General features: G+C 46.4%; 1 protein-coding gene across 6 annotated transcripts in view; it reads left to right on the top strand.

Annotated features, from left to right (window-relative positions):
* Positions 1-15,763, top strand: part of Dlg3 (discs large MAGUK scaffold protein 3) — a 53,058-nt gene extending 37,295 nt beyond the window's left edge. For 2 of the 6 annotated variants that reach the window (XM_051179011.1, XM_051179014.1), the window contains 10 exons: positions 3,542-3,718; positions 4,208-4,283; positions 5,026-5,125; positions 8,591-8,632; positions 9,847-9,897; positions 10,433-10,534; positions 11,208-11,380; positions 12,067-12,176; positions 12,443-12,534; positions 13,563-15,763. In XM_051179011.1, the coding sequence (XP_051034968.1) occupies positions 3,542-3,718; positions 4,208-4,283; positions 5,026-5,125; positions 8,591-8,632; positions 9,847-9,897; positions 10,433-10,534; positions 11,208-11,380; positions 12,067-12,176; positions 12,443-12,534; positions 13,563-13,669 (1,030 nt within the window). In that variant the 3' untranslated portion in view covers positions 13,670-15,763. Of the gene's footprint in view, positions 1-3,541; positions 3,719-4,207; positions 4,284-5,025; positions 5,126-6,911; positions 6,958-8,590; positions 8,633-9,846; positions 9,898-10,432; positions 10,535-11,207; positions 11,381-12,066; positions 12,177-12,442; positions 12,535-13,562 lie in introns of all 6 variants that reach the window. The other 4 variants (XM_051179015.1, XM_051179016.1, XM_051179013.1 and 1 more) reach the window with 3 other exon arrangements.
* Positions 15,764-16,774: the final 1,011 nt, after the last annotated feature.

Raw genomic sequence — 16,774 nt, 5'->3', positions numbered from 1 at the left:
CCACAATGTACTCAGCCTACTGTGCCCCTCTGTCAGAGGGCAAGCTGTGCTAGGCCATCCAGTTAAGAATATTAAAGATTAATTAAGAACTTTCTTTTCTATCTATCAAAACTGCAAATAGAAAAATGCTTAGTATAGCATTCTTTTGTGTTTCTTGTGTTTCACAGTGCCCGCAGAAAGAGTAGTCCAAATGATTTTAAATGGAGGGGCAGTATTTTTTATACATAACCATATGGCAAATTAGTGTGTGTATTTTTAAAGCTAGCTGGCTATGACTTAGACCTCATGACATTTTTTTTTGACATTTAAGGGTCCTGGTCTGATAGTTGCCCATCACATAGCACTGAATCCTGTCCTGTGTACTGCTGGGTCTGACCTTCATCTAGGCGAATGCCTTCTAGTTCTTAGCATAACATAATTTCAGCAGGAAAAGTGGAGGGGGAGTAGATTTAGAGGAAAACCTACATCATGGGTTTGTAAAACAGACCAAAATCAGGACAAAGGGGGGGATTGTTTAAGGGAAGACCCAGACTCATTAAGCGCTAGAGCTTGAAAGAAGGTCCAAGAATGTATAAGAAATTTTGTCTTTCAGGCAGGCAAGTGGACAAACGGAAGTTTGAGGCCCCAATGGTCTGCTGAGTTCTTTCTCTATTGGCAGCCATGATTGATAGAAAAGGAAATACTTTTTTTCCTCCATTTTTAATTTTTTTATTTTAGATTCCAACCACAGTTCTCCCTCCCTCACCTCCCCCCTAGCCCACCCCCAGTCCACTCCTCCTCACAGGTAAGGGCTCCCATGAGGAGCCAACATAGTCTGACACATTAGGTTGGGGCAGGGCCCGGCCCCTCTCCTATGCATTAACACTGAGCATGGCATCCTACAATAGGGAATGGGCTCCAACAAGCTAGCTCACGTACCAGGTTTGTATTATGGTCCCGCTGCCACTGAGCATGGCATCTCAACCTAAGGAATGGGCTCCAACAAGCTAGCTCATGTACCAGATTCTTAATTCATCTTTTGAGTTCATAACTGCACTTAAATAGTTAGAATTTCAAACTGAGATACCATGTTCCTTTGTCCTTAACAAAGTGGTAGCTTAAAAGCATGGTCATCCCTTTCTTTGATATAGCCTTGTCCAGCATTCATAAAGCTGTCAAACAAAATCCAGATGGAACAGGTGCTACTTTTTAATGGGAATTTGGAGTTATGTAACTTCTGACCTTGTTTGCCAGGCAACTTAGAGCCTCTCCTGAAGTAAAAGGCTCAAGCCTGTACTTAGTGGAACTGTTTCTCAATTTCTTCTTTAATCGACTTACAGTTTTAGAAATTGTAAAAGGAACACATGCTGTGGTTACAAAACACAGTGAACAGTACAGTTCCCAATGTGCATTGATAAGAACTGGATTTCTTGATGGCCTGGATCTGTGTTTGTTCCAACTTGACTAGTATATGTTTAATATTATACAGTGCCTAAACTTATCTTGGAAGTGGATGTTGTGTAAGTTTTAGTCAAACCTTCAGATGTTTTAGAGTGGCAAATTATTGGATTCTTGGCATCTAGAAAACACATTTGTATTAACTTTCTCCTGTGTTCCCCAGCTTGCCTTTGCTGTCAGCAAAGGTCAAGTTCTGTTCTTTGGGTACTAACATACACCCTGTATTTCTACCCACTCAACCCTCCCTTCTCATCTTTTACACATGCACCCTACTCTACCTTATTTCTTTTGTTTGACTTTAGTTTTGTTATTAATTTTTGAGACAGGATCTTACTGGTTATCCTAGTTACTTTTTTATTACTGTGACAAAACACCACAACCAAGCAACTAATAAAAGAATGCACTGTCGGGCAGTGGTGGTGCACACTTTTAGACCCAGCACTTGGGAGGCAGTGAGTTCGAGGCCAGCCTGCTCTACAAAGTGAGTTCCAGAACTGTTAAAAAGAAAAACCCCGTGTTGAACCCTCACCCAAATGAGCCTATGGGGGGCATCCTCATTCAAACCATCATGCTATGTATGCCATGTTCATGATCCTTCTGCCTTAGCCTCTCCAGTTCTATAACCACCATCCTGTGACACTATACCCAACTCCTGATTCATATTGGCATCTTTCTGCTCCCCTCTCCAAACTTCTAAAGTAATGTGTGCTTAATACAAATTCTGTTATTCTCCAATTCCGAAGCACATAATATCATTGTGTATTGCTCATCAGTTAGAATTAGGTTGCTCCAGCTTGTTGGTCTTTGTAGAACAGCTGACAGATGCCTGCCTTGATTTAGGTTGCATTGAGCTCTGATCCTGTTGTTACATATAGAGCTTGGAAAAGACCTTGTAGACCAAATGCCTTGTCTATTGGCCTCTGCCTCTGCCTCTGCTCTTATTGTTTGGAGTATATGCATTGAGAATTAAAGGGCTTTTTGTTAGAGTTTGGAAGTTTTCATCTTAAAGTTGTCTTGACACCAAGTCTCAAGGGTTCTGTTTGTCCACCCTGTTTTTCATCTGGGCTTGCACAGGTGGAGATACGGTATGTTGTACTGGGTGAGACAAGTGGGATGGAAGTAAAGTGTCAGCACTGGGTACTGAGCAGTCCCCTGCCTGTGTACACTGTCAAAGAAAAACGAGAGAGCCAGGCATGGCGGCACATGCCTTTAATCCAAGAGGCAGAGGCAGGTGCGTCTCTGAGTTCAAAGCCAGCCTGATCTACATAGTGAGTTCCAGGACAGCCAGGACAATACAGAGAAACTCTGCCTCAGAACAAAACAAAAAAGAGGAGGAATGAGGAGGAGAAGGGGAGGAACTGGAGAAGTGGCTCAGTACTTAAGAGCTGTTCTTGACGACTTGAGTTTGGTTCCCAGCATCTAAGGTGGGCAGCTTGCAGCCACTTGTTACTGCATCTCCAGGGGGATCCCATGAACTCTTCTGGTCTCACAAGCATCAGCACACATACTATATATACACCCTTTCATACACACATTCATACACACACATAAATGAAAAAAAAATTAAAAGAAGAACTTGAAGAAGACAGTCTATTTTGTGAGTAGAAAAAATAATGAAACTTGTTGCTGAAGTCTCCTACTTATGCTGGCCTCACACAGAGGGATGAATCGATTTTTACTCAGGCATGCTTGCTCCCTGAGCAGGAAGCTCTGGGGGCTAGCATCACCAGGACCTGAACTTTGGAACTTGGTTTTACATTTGTTTCTAAATCTCCTGCTGTCACATCCCACTGCATTTGAGAGTGGAGAGTAGGCAGGTGAGCAGGTCCTGCTTTGGGCTGCCACTAATGTATCTAGAAGCTGGAAGAAGATAGGATTTGTGAAAGAATTTCCGCTTATAGTTCTTGGGAATAGGGCATTTCTTTGAAAAGGAGGTATATATACACCGGCTGGGTACTGAAAGACTATCATCTCACAGAGCCTCTTCCTGTCTGCTGAGACTATTAGACCTATGCTATTGGGTTGGCTCTTTCCCTAGCCTGTCTGACTACCAACCTCCCAGAATTCAGGGGTGGATGACCTCTTCACCTTTCATGTGTTTCAGGGCCCTGTTTGATTATGATCGGACTCGTGACAGCTGCCTGCCAAGTCAGGGACTCAGTTTCTCTTATGGTGACATTCTGCATGTCATTAATGCCTCGGATGACGAGTGGTGGCAAGCAAGGCTGGTGACCCCACATGGAGAGAGTGAGCAGATTGGTGTGATTCCTAGTAAAAAGAGGTGAGTTGTCAAGGTCTTCAGCAAGGTTTTTCCTGACTTCTTGTGCGTTCTTTCTTCCCTCACTTTTTTCCTCTCTCTATTTCTCTCTCTCTCTCTCTCTCTCTCTCTCTCTCTCTCTCTCTCTCTCTGTCTGTCTCTCTTTCTGGTTGCTTTATTTGTTTTGTGAGATAGTATCTCACTGTAGCCTGGAACTTGCTGTGAGGCTTAGGCTGGCCTCAAAGTTGGTGCAATCCTCCTGCCTCTGCCTCCTGAGTGCTAGGAATCAGTCATGCTCCAGCACACTGGGCTTGGGTGTGTGTCTCTGTTTGCCTGCCATACTGTGAGTTCCTTGCAAGCATTGTATATTATATACCTTGTTAGGCCTCTTAGAAAAGAGTCAGTACTGGGACATGGTGTTCACTGAATGAGCCAGTGTGGTTGTTGTGCCTGCCACAGCCCATTGCTGAGCCCATGTGCTGGCAGTAACTATACTTCCTGACTCCCAAACAGGGTTGAAAAGAAAGAGCGAGCTCGATTGAAAACTGTGAAGTTCCATGCCAGGACAGGGATGATTGAGTCTAACCGGGTAAGTGGGGACCCCCCAATCCAAGGCAGTTAGCCAGGGTGTAAAGAGGGGTAAGATGCTTGGAGTTTGGTCTGCTATGCAGGAGCACTGGGAAGTGCAGAAGGCTGCCTTTTTCAGGAGGCTGGTTCTGTCCTACGAGGAGATTGCCTGTTTTTCAGCAAGCGGCAGGAGCCCTGAAAGCCCACAGTTAGTGTGTGGCCCTGCTGTCTGGTGACTGCACTTCTGGTTGTCTCCTTGGCAGCAAACACTGCCAGAGCTTTAGAGACCCTGAGCAGAAGCTGGTGTTGCCATTGGTCCAAGAAGGCCCGCCCCAGAGTTTCTGCCTGCCTCTAGACAGCACAGGGCAAGGGGACTCTCCCATCAGTTTCTATTATGAGCTCTTCAGGCCAAAGAATGTGTGGAGCAATAGAGGGAAGTAAGGCATGGAGTAGATGACTGTGTGTCAGTGGCGCCTTAGGGCTGTGTCTAGGAGGCAATAGTGACCTTTATTCTGTAGGAAGGCCAATGAGTGATGTTGGACTAAGTAGAGCATCTAACATCCCTACCACATTTTCCTATAAACATAATTTTCCTCTTAACATCAACTTTCATTTAATCTCATAGACTCCATTTGTGAAAGATGGTCTTTTATTTAGTTCATCATGTCTTCCATTTTAGTTTTTCTTGCATGCTTTAAAATCCATTGTTTTTTTTTTTTTTCTTCCTTCTGTCCTTCCCCCTCCATCTTCATGTTCTTTCACAGTCGATCAAAACGAAACGTAAAAAGAGTTTTCGCCTCTCTCGAAAGTTTCCATTTTACAAGAGCAAAGAAAACATGGCCCAGGAGAACAGCATACAGGAACGTAAGTAGCAGCAGAGTCCAGAGAGCAGACCATTTACAGCCCTGTCTTCTCGACCTCAGTTGCCCCTTCCCTTAGAAGGAGTTGGTGGCTGCCCAAGTGCTTGTCTGTGTGCATCTGCTTACTTGTAGTCAGGAGAGAACCTGGCCTGCACAGGGAGACACTGGGGCTTATTTGTGCAGCCCCTCACTTAGATTGAGTGTTGGAGGCTCTGAGGATGGCCCAGGCACCTGTGCTGGAAGTGTGAGACAGAGCTGCACTGTGGTGATAAAGAATGGTTTGCAGCTAGTGCCAGGCTTAGAAAATGTTTTGTCAAGAGAATAAGATTAAGGAACTAAGTGTTGCTCTCCTGGCTCCCGCCTTGTGTTTTCTTTCCTTTAATTTCATTCATGTATGTTAAGAAAAGAGCCTGTCCCTCCCCAGATTCCTAAAGTTGGGAGCTGCTTCTGGAATGCACATGTGTGTGCAAGCATACAGAACACCCACATGACTCACAGCAGGCTTCCTGTTATGTCAGGGTACCTGCAAAGCCTGTTACCAGAAGAAAACATACCTGCTCACATAAGTTCACATGGACACATTATTGCTTGGCATTATCTAAATAAAGATTTATTGAGAAACACAAGGCTGATTTGGTAGAACAGGCTACAGTACTGGGCTGTGTTAGGAACCAAGTCAATCCTCCTAAATCATCTTACCTTACCACATGCCTCAGAAATTAGTTGCTCTGACAGTAACCTTAAACACCATGTCAGGTTTGTACAGTAGGTTCTCATTCATGTCATTGTTAAATTGTGAATTGTAAATGTCTCATTTACCAATCACTCCTCCATCTTTCATGGAGCAATCTTGTCATCTAGGGCTGTGGGGTCTGACAGGAGACTGACTAGTTCTGGTAGAAAATGGCCCATAGTAGGACAAACTTGTTCATGATCATGATATGTGTGGGTCGTGGCCACCTAGGATAACCCTGATAGAACAAGGGGTTTTCATCTAAATGAAGACTAGGACTTACTGTCCTGGGCTTGCTCAGTAACAGGGGATATAGGAAGTTGATTGTGCTTGTGAGCAGCATGAGTCTGAGGTAATGCTGCCACCGTTGACCAGATAAGCCCAGAACCTCCTCATGGAACCTAGCCTGGAGAGATGTCACTGTTTAATGGCCTAGCCAGTTGGGGGTGCACATTGACCCATAGAGTTGCAATTGTCTGGTGCCTGCTCTCCAGAAACCAAGTTTAAGAAAGCTTTGGACACAACACCACAGAGAAGTTTGCTTTGAAGGTTTGCTTGGACAGATTGGGGTAGTATGGGAGAGTGTTCCCAGGGTGATGATAATCTGTCTGCATACTTGGCATATAGGCATGTCTCTTTCATGCACCGATGGGAGATGTGTTGCAGGGGCAAAGCAGAACTGGGCTGTACGACTATAAGTTTGGTCAAAGGTGGTATTTTAAAGCTTTGGAGTGTTGCCTGCCATGTGCTATGGGTATATGGAATATACACTACCTTAGAAAAACTGGTCTACTCCAAGGCCTTTTGGTCACAAGCTGAATGGCACCAGGGCCAGACATCATCTGATGTGGGATATTCTTTCTTCAGCAGATGACTTCATCTTACTGTAGTTCTGAGTCTTCATGGGACTTTATACTCCTATCGCTAATGCTCACCTGCCTCTGTATTCTTCCTTCCCCTCGTTTTTCTCTGTTTTTTCTCTTTTCCCCGGCTTTCTCCTTTCCTTCCCTCCCTCCCCTTCCTGTACCCTTTCTGTCCCTGCTGTCTGTGAAATCAGGACTTCCCTGGGTTAAGTGACGATTATTATGGAGCAAAGAACCTGAGTAAGTCAAAGTTACACACCATTAACTGTATTTGTGGCATGAATGGAGATCGTGTGGGTGGGGGTGTAGGGTACATGGGTGAAAGTGAAGGGTGAGGGAGGGCAGTGTTCGTGAGACCCTTTTCCACGGCAGGAGGAAATGTGTGTGGAATACCATTGTCCCTGGTGGTGTAACAAATCTCTAGCATTCCTGTCTGTTTCCCTTCTCTACCTCTGAGTGGTCGGCATGAGCTTAGTGGCTCCATAGCAGTGAGATGGGTCTAGGTGCATGATCGGGTGAGTGCTCAGCTGATGTTTAGCTTTTGTAGAGGGTGGAACTGGTTGGTTACATCTTCTCCAAGTAACCCTACATCAAAGAGTCAAGTTTAGGAACTGCAGCTTTTCCAGTTCACTGGAGATAGGGTGAACACTACATCTGAGCTGTTCCAGGGGTCCAGCTCTTACCATAAGGCCAAGGCCAGATGTCCATAGAGCATCTCTAAAGGGTCAAGATGGCCTAGTGAGGGCCATCTGCACCACGTAAGGGCCATGGATACTTAGTGATTTTTATCTCAGAAAAGCTCTGAATGGTATCTCCATTCTAGAACTTAGTTCAGATTGGGGACTAGGAGAGCCTAGATGAAGTTTCCTTAGCAGCCACCCTTTTTTACTGCAAGTATCCACAGTACAGCCTTTTGGGTGGGCTCTGTCCACATATATTTTCCCTCAGTAAAGGAGAAAGGTGGAAGACACAGGAGCTGTCCTTGGGGCTATTCAGGGTCTAGCCATGTGTGACAACTCAGCAAGTCCCTGGGGAGGTGGGCACAGCATATCATGGTCCTGGCTGAAACGAGCAGCATCTCTCCATAGCTTGGTGTGTCTGTGTCTCATTTCCATTTGCCTGCTGTTCTTCTGAGAGGGCTGCCATGCCTGTGCCTCCTGTGAATGCAGCTCTTTGCTTGAGCTTTCTCCACCCACACTCCAAGGTGGGCTGGTCCCAACTGTCTGTGATGGGAGGGCTGGCTTGTCTTCTGACTAGTCTTCCTGGCTTGTTGTTTCTATGTATTTGACATGTGTTTTGTGGTGGATCAAGGCACATCCCCCTCACTGATTAAGCCAAGCTTTCTTCAGCAATGGTAGAAGGAAGGCTATGGGTCCCACTGAAGGTCAGAGTAGTCTTTCTGGTGACTGTCCCATCATCCAGTGATGAGCCTCTAAGTTGGAGAGTGTCACACAATTCTGTACTTTTGGGAGAAAATGTGTGAGCAACAACATAACTGGGCTTTTCTCTTTGACTATCCCTCTCTATTTTCCTTCCTGCCCATTAGCCTTAGGAGATGAGTTCTGAGACAGGGTTTGGAACCTATTCAGATCAGCTGGCTTGATTCAGATGAAGAGAATGCTATGGAAGGAATAAGGCTCTAGTGCCCATGGAGGGACTTGGCAAACTGAGTGGGCAATGGGGGCATGGAGGAGATGGCCAAAACATCAGAATTGGAGCTGTGTTTCCCAGTTGGTTGCCTGGATGTGGCAGGCCTCTTGCAGCCTGCCTTGGTTGGCAGCTCAGTCTCACTCCTGACGCATTTGAGTTTGTGCTGCATGAGACCTCTCAGTGGTGTGTTCTGAATTGGAGTCTCTTTCTTGTTGGCTTGCAGAGGGAGTGACATCCAACACCAGTGACAGCGAAAGCAGTTCCAGTAAGTGTGTGTCATGCCCCTCGTCCTGTAGCTCCCCCTTGTCTCCCAGCCATCATCATTCCAGTGTTGTACCGATACCATCCCTGCTCACTCAGAGGCTGCTGCTCCTTTTAGCCATGTACATTTTGAGTCCCTGGAGATGCTGTGGCCAGTTCATTCACCGTGTGAATGAAATTTGTAGATTAGAGAGAGAATAAGCCCCACAGTTCTGACTAGGACCTAACTTAAAATCATCCCTGGGGTATTGGGGGGAGGGTAAACTGCCAGTGATCAGGTCCCCGCCATGGGCATGTAGACTGTTGAGACTGCCAGGCTTACAGATTTTCTCAGAGACCAAAAGTAAAATGGCTCCTGACTTCCATCTGCCTTTCTGGGCTCCTAGGACCACTTTAACTTCTGGCTGAGTTGCATAAACAGGAAGGAAATTACTCAATATGCCTATGACTACAGCTTTGAGGCTACGGTTCAAAGCTCACGAGCTTTGGGAACATTGACCTTTGAGGAGCTGCAATGGCTAGAGGTCTTAAAAGCTCCACCCAGGAGTCTCAGGCTGAGAAGAAGCCCTGTAGCAAGTATCCCGTGGCTCCATGCAGACGTCACTGCCTTTCCTAGTACTTCTGTCAGCTAGTGTGAGGAGCCATAGACACCCAGCACCAAGTGTCTTGGCGACTGCTTTAGGAAAACTTCATTGTTGCCAGGTTGCAAGGGGGCTGCCATGAGCAGAGGGCAGGCTTAGCATTGCTCTTAAAGGGCACTGGGAGCTTAGCTCAGATGTGCACCACTTTTCTAGATGCTTCTTACAGGTGTGAGGTAGGTAAATAAATAGATCCTTAAAGGGGCCATATTAGGCCGAAGCTTTGGGGATTGGGCTAAGTATCTGGACTCAGGTAAAGTGAATCTGGCAAATGTGTTTCAGCCAGTTGGAGCTTCTCTGTGACTCCCTTCAGAATAAGGGGGCCACTGGACATTACCAACTATTACCTATAAGAAGTAGTTCCCTAGATCTTGGGGTGGTTTGGTGGAGACTTCTTGGCTTTTGGGTCTTAGCTCATAATTGGGCAATATTTTACTGAATGAAAACAACCCAGCCCAAGGCTGGTGAATGGCTTCTTAGCCTTCTTGCCAACAGAAAGTGATACTGTTGTGTGGGGTGTGGTGAATGCTGTGTACAGTCAGATCATAAAAGTGCTAATGTGTTTCCCTTTTTGTTGCAGAAGGACAAGAGGATGCTATTTTGTCATATGAGCCAGTGACACGGCAAGAAAGTAAGCCCCTTTCTGAGAGTCTTGCCTTTGTGCCAGTCTCCCGGTCACGGGGCTCAGTACAGAGGGCAGCTAGGGGAGGAGGAAGCTTGGCACATCTAGCCATTGGTTCCTCCAGAGCATCACTGGGAAGATGCCATGCTGCACATACCTCTTGTGATACTTTTGCTCACCGCTAAGACACCTTCCAAAGGGCAGGCAGATTTTTGAGGAAAGCAAGGGAAGGTCTGTTTCAGTGGAGGCAGTTGCTGCTGTATAGGGGGAGGGTCTGTATCCTCCCCTAGGTATCTGCTTTACAAGAACCGGTGTGGAAATTTTTCTTAAATCTGTTGGAAAGGGAGATGCTTCTGATTTCAGGCTTGTCTGAACTGTAGATTGTCAAATTTAAAGGCTCTTTGAAGACTTTATAGTTAAAAGCCAGAGAGTAGCCATAGCTGTTCACGTCATTGGAGTGGTAGCCACAGCGTGTTTGTACTCAGAGGTGGGGCCGGCTGCCCTGTGGGGCCTCTCTTCACTGTCTTGTGTTCTCCCTCCCCAGTCCACTATGCCAGGCCCGTGATCATCTTGGGCCCAATGAAGGACCGAGTCAATGATGACCTGATCTCTGAGTTCCCACATAAATTTGGATCCTGTGTGCCACGTAAGAGCCCGGGCAGGCCCAGAGGCGTGAGGTTTGGTACTCTGGAAATTATGTACTTTAAGGAAGGGGTCTAGGATCAGGGCCTCTGGGGACCTCCTGGAAGAGAGTAAGTAGCAACAGAAGTCCCCATAGTATATGGATTTGGTAAGGGTGACATCTGGCTTGGCTGCTTGCCTTATGCTAGAGCAAAAGTTTGGGTGGTGATGGTAAGGATTGATTTTACAAATGGGGAGGCCCATCCTTGTTTTGTTTCTTTGTGGTGCTGGGGATTAAACCCAGGTATTGTATACAAAGTGGTTTGAGGAACGATTTATTGGGTTTCCCTAACTCCCATGCCAAGTTTTGTGCTTTCCACCAGGCCATCTCTTAGGAAGCCCCACCTTTTTGGCCCATATTCACCTCAGGTACCCTATATATAATATCTGGGGTTTGGAAGAGAAATGGACCAGACAAAATTCTCTCCAAATGCCTTTTCTCATTCATCTGAAAAATGTTACAGTGGTCTTGTGTCCTCCTGTGAGAAAGAATGAAGTTGGCTTTATAACCAAGGTCATTGCCTTGGGGACACACAGCATTTCCTTCCTTCTTCTTTCTTCCTCCCTCCTTTCCTTTCTCCTTCCTTCCCTCCTTCCCTTCCCCCTTCACTCTCTCCCTCCCTCCTTCCTTCCTTCAGATACCACCCGGCCTCGGCGTGACAATGAAGTAGATGGACAGGATTACCATTTTGTGGTTTCCCGGGAGCAGATGGAGAAGGATATTCAGGACAACAAGTTCATTGAGGCAGGCCAGTTCAACGATAATCTCTATGGGACCAGCATCCAGTCAGTGCGAGCAGTTGCAGAGAGGGTAAGCAGTGAGGTGATGGTCTGGCTACCCTTGAGCCACGGGGAAGACAAATGCTCAGGCCTTCCCACAGTGCTGACCAAAGCTATGCTGTTTCTCCATGTTCGGAGCTCCTGGTCGTATCATGTCTCTGTTATGCAACTTGCATTGGCATATCAGCCACCAGGGAAAATGGTCCCTAGGGAGCAGTGGCCTTTTCTGGGTTAGAAAAGCTGTGTTCATCAGACTTCTTGTCACTGTGACAAAATAACTTCGAGGAAAAATTGATTTTGGCTTATGGCTTCAGAGGTTGGTCACTTGTGCTAAAGTGGGCACAGTAAAGCTGCGCTGCTTATGACCTGCTTGTCTCATGTGGACCAGGAAGCGCAGAGAACCTGATGCATGGGGAGCTGTTTTAGTTCCCTCTTTTTGTTCCATCTGGGGTTTCCAATGCCACGGAATGGCAGTTCTTTCCCGAGTTAATCCTTTCTGGGAAGGCCCTCACAAGCCTAGCAGAGAGCTCCACTAGTCTCGAAGGTATTTCTTAATCCGATCTATTTAACAATCCACATGAACCATGACAGATAGTAGGCCCTGACAGCTCCTCTGGGTTCCCCTCAGCCTGGTCTTTGGAATGCCCCTGGATTTTTTTGGTGGGGACCTGTAGGCAGGAACTGGATGAGTTGATTGATATGGGTCTGCTTTTTCAGGGCAAGCACTGCATCTTAGATGTGTCCGGCAATGCTATAAAGAGACTGCAGCAAGCACAACTTTACCCCATTGCCATTTTCATCAAGCCCAAGTCCATTGAAGCACTTATGTAAGTGTCTGTGGGACTCAGATGACCTTGAAGAGGAAAGAAAACAGACTTGTTGGGCAGGGGTAGGACCCAGAGAAAGCCTGAAACCAATTCTGAGTACCTGCTGTTCCTGCTGTTTGGGGGTCTGAGCATGCTATTCCCTCCCATTTGGGCTTTTAGACCTGGAGGTTTTGTGGAGGGAATTAGCCATGGGCTAGAACATTGTGTTGTCTTAATTAAAACATAGGATCTCCTTTAGAAATGTTTTGCTCCTGTGTCTTTGGCAGGGAAATGAACCGACGGCAGACATACGAACAAGCGAATAAGATCTATGACAAAGCCATGAAACTGGAGCAAGAGTTTGGAGAGTACTTTACAGGTAAGAATCCAGGAGTTCGTGGGGTCACGAGTCCATGGGGTCAACCAGACATTAGCTCATGGAGACTTAAGCAGAGCTAAAATGCTTGAAGAGTTGCAGTCACAGAGCACAGAACTTTCCCCAGGCACTACTCAGGTTTCCTGTCAGCTACCAGTTAGCCAGGTTCTAGCACAAGCCACTCCCAGGCAGTTGCTTTGTTTATTGTTGTCTTGCTCTGTGAGATTGCACGTTCCTTTGTCATGTTCCCTCCTTGTTTTTCTAACTGATTTTTTTTTTTGGCCTTGCATACTCTGGTGCTAAATAAATGTTTGTTGATGGTTTCTTAGTGCAGTGTTTAAGTTGTCTCAGTCTGCATGTGTGTACATGACACCTACTTCAGAAGGCCAGTTTTTAAAAGGTTGGAAAGGATCCCTTTAATGTACAGTACTGGATGTAGACATGCAGGCTGGTCATGAGTGAGTTCAAGCTGATATCATTGGGTTAGCCAAGTAATGAATTCAGAAATTATTTACATACCATGGGTCTTTGGAGTCCTTTTAACTACCCATATCTCTGTCCTTGTTTGTTGGGCTGATCCCTTACATGGCAGATGTGATGGCCCCTAGGAGCTCTGCCTCTTGCCAGAAATTGTGGCTCTCTGCTCTTCCCCTGAATAACTGGGGTTTTCCAAACTTTTGGGTGAAACTGCTTTAGAATTAGAGGCTTCCGGCCCATGGCAGACAAAAGCAATGAGGGCTTCAGTGTCTGGCGTACAGTGGGTACTCATAAATATCTTTACAATAAACGCAGTTCCTGTTCATCTCACTGTCTCTGGCAGTTGATGGTCAGCCCTAGGCACCTAGCCAGCTACACTTCTGCTCTGAACTCTAGACACTTAACTCAAGAAGCCAGACCCATGTTTCTGTGAGCGTCTGGCATTCCCCAGGGACGTTACAGGAGGGCTGTTCATTAAGAGATGCAGGAGGGCTGGGGCTTAGAGGGGAGCCTTATGGACCATTATGATAACGTTTTTTCTCTCTTCACTTTAGCCATTGTACAGGGGGACTCACTGGAAGAGATTTATAACAAAATCAAACAAATCATCGAGGACCAGTCTGGGCACTACATTTGGGTCCCATCCCCTGAAAAACTCTGAAGAATCCCCTTCAACCATTCTCTTGTGAACAGAAGAAATCAAGCCCTTCTTCCCTCCCTCCTCTTCATCCCTGTCCCCATGGGGAGAACAAATGACTACTGTTCTTGTCCCCCACCCCTTTTTAGATATGTCAAAAATTGAGTTTTCTAGTCCTGTTCTTTTTTAAACATTTTTGTTTTGTTTTAGTTTATTTTTTGGGATGATGCCATCTCACTCATCATGTGACTGTGCCCATTCCTGCATGGACCTTTCCCACGCGCTAGCACAGGTGCAAATCCATCAGAGTTGTTTTCATAAACACCCAGCAGAAGCAAAGAGACAAGAGGAGGACTGATGGAACGACAGACTCTGGACAACTGCACAGCTTGTGAAGTGAGCGAAACAGCCCACAGGATGAGGTGCTCCTGGACACTTCTACCCTGTACTGCTGGCTTGCAGCTCTGAACGGTGCAACGTAATGGCGACAGAAAGTATCTTATTTATATATAGATATATATATGTAATTTATATAAAATATATAGAAATTATTATATATATATATATTATATACTCCACTATAATATATATATATATTCACATACATTGGGACTAGAAAATCTATGGAGACATCCATCAATGGTACTTACTATGTTATTAGAGAAATGCTTTAATTTTCATATTCCAATCAGATGACATCTTATGTTCCACCTGGTTGGGAAGGGGTTGGCAGCAGTAGTAAGTGCTATACCAAAGCACTCACTTGAATTTGGTCACTCTCTTCAGAGCTAAGGTTTGCTCCAGGTGGGGCCAACCTGCAGCATAAGAGAAGGGGCTTTGGCTGGGAGTTTGAGATTGGAGATTTGACTGGAAGCAGTTGCTGCCCCAGCAGGGCAGTCACTCCTGTGCAGAAAGAGAATGAATGGCTAACGATGCTCCGGATGAAATTGCCTATTGTTTTATGATGTGTCTGCATGAGAGGTTTCCTTTGTGTTCATTTTTAAGCTGCTGTTAAACCAAAACCATGTTGTGCTACTGTGTCAGCCTTTTCATTATTCCAAACTTTACTTTTACTATTTAAGTGAATGCGTAGAATCCTATTTGCCAGTGTTCTAAAGGCTTTTGAGGTTCTGAAGGAGCCAGGCCTGGGATGCAGCAGGTAACGTAGGCCTGGCCATCCAGTCAACAGAGGGAAAGCAGGGGCTGGTGAGGGCAGAGAATAGAAGCTGGGGCTCAGAGTTACCATGCTGGACTAAGCTGGGGGTTCCTTCATGGGGCCACTGACAGGGATAGGGAGGTGCTTGCCTTCCGGCTCTGTGCTGGGACAGTGGAAGAGCATCAGGCTTGGCCAGCCATGTAGTGAGTTGAATTTGGGTTCTTTTCTTTTGCAACTGCTCCATTTGCCCTACCCCAGCCCCCTCACCAACAGCTGGTAGCTTACTGTTTCTTCAAGAAGAAAGTAGACTTTAATGCTGTAAATTTGAGCTGTAGAGCTAAGACTCGCTTACTGGTGAGCTGTGAAATCTTGTTGCTTTTTTCCCAGAGTCTGATGGCAGTGACTGGTCCAGGTAGCTTTCCTCCCGCCGCCAGTGCAGGCAGCAGGTGTGGTCCAGGCCCTACCCCACCCCACTGTGCTCCTTCGAAGCCAACGTGCCTCCCTCACCTCCACACTGGAGGGATGACGCAGGGGAGAACATAGAATTGCTTGGCCCTCAACTGGGTTAGGACCATTGCAGGTGACGCAGTGTTGTTGACACTTTAAAGCACTACCAGCCACATTCAGGAACTCTCTGTTCACAGGTATCCTACCAGCATAATGAGGCTAACTGTGACGTGTGGGGCCCAGATTTAGGAGAAAGAAAAGGCAGCAGCTTTCTCTTGGGCAGTACACTGGATTGAAGGCAAAGAGGGATAAAGTGACAGATGATTGTGACTCTCATGAGGGGGGGTGAGCAGAAAGTGTTGATTCTCTGATGGTAACTGACATGTCTGAACAATGCTCAGCCCTCCCTCCCAGGGAAGAAAAGCAAAGATTCAAAGTAAGCATGATATTAGTTGGTTTACCAGTGTTCCTTCCAAGGAGACATATATTTTTTAATAAATGATAGTTGCAATGAACCACGGCTCAGAGATCTTCTTGAAGTAGTTGAGTGGGGGTGGTTGGGGCCCAGCAGCAGGTAGAACAACCCAGACCAATGCTTTCTAGAGACCGGGGAGCGGGGCTGGCCAAGAAGTCCTTGAGAAGAGTGTGGCTCTGGGTGGTGTTGGATCCTTTGCTAAAATGAAACTAGAAGTGTATACTTGGGCTTCACCCTGGGGTAGAAGCTGCCCTTAACACCACCAGCTGGACAAGGGCTATGTTCTTGGTGGCAAAATGCTGACACTTTTTTCTAAAAGTTGTGTGAGGTGGAAGATGCTACCATAACTAAGATGCATGCTAAAGAAAGCAGGAGCCAGCCTGGCAGCACAGAACTGAGAGGAATGGTAAGAGAAAGCCACCGGCCTCCCGGCTACCACTTTACCACAATGGAGGTAGGATGGACCAAGGTGGAGAGCGTGGCAGGCGCGGTATGGCCCTCAAAAGCTGGGAGTAGTGCTTGAAGCAGGTATTTGTGACCATGACTGATGCCATGGAGGCAGCTCGTGGGAAGAAACCTGTGGTGGTACTGCCATAATTAAGGCACAAGAATGAAACCTGAATGGTTGAGCCACCCCTAAGGTATGTGGGCTGAGCCCCAGGAAGGATAAATGCCTTCTCTCATTGTGAGGCTTCACAGTATGCACAGTGCTTGCCTCATATATTCTCTCATTTGTGAGAAGGTAGCCCAACAAAAGGGAGCCCCTAAAGAGCACTGTGGGGCTGAGAAAATTCACCTGACGAGTGTAGAGGGAATAACGAGTTGGCCTGTAATCGCACTGTGCTGAGATTCTGGCGAAAATTAAGCCCAACGCATGAAAACAACCAAGTAACTTGGAAACACCAAAGGGAGACAGGGCCTAGTGTGTGGGGTCTGACTACTAGCAGTGTCTTGTGTCTGAAAAGACAGGCGGAGGTCTTCTCAAGTCTGCTGTTGACTGCGGCCAAGCCTGTCTCCATTTCTTCATCTCTAGCAGGAAGAACTCAAAGTG

The sequence above is a fragment of the Phodopus roborovskii genome, unplaced genomic scaffold, assembly GCF_943737965.1.
Source record: "Phodopus roborovskii unplaced genomic scaffold, PHOROB, whole genome shotgun sequence".
NCBI classification, from domain to species: Eukaryota; Metazoa; Chordata; class Mammalia; order Rodentia; family Cricetidae; genus Phodopus; species Phodopus roborovskii.
This window is presented reverse-complemented; position numbering and strand designations above follow the sequence as displayed.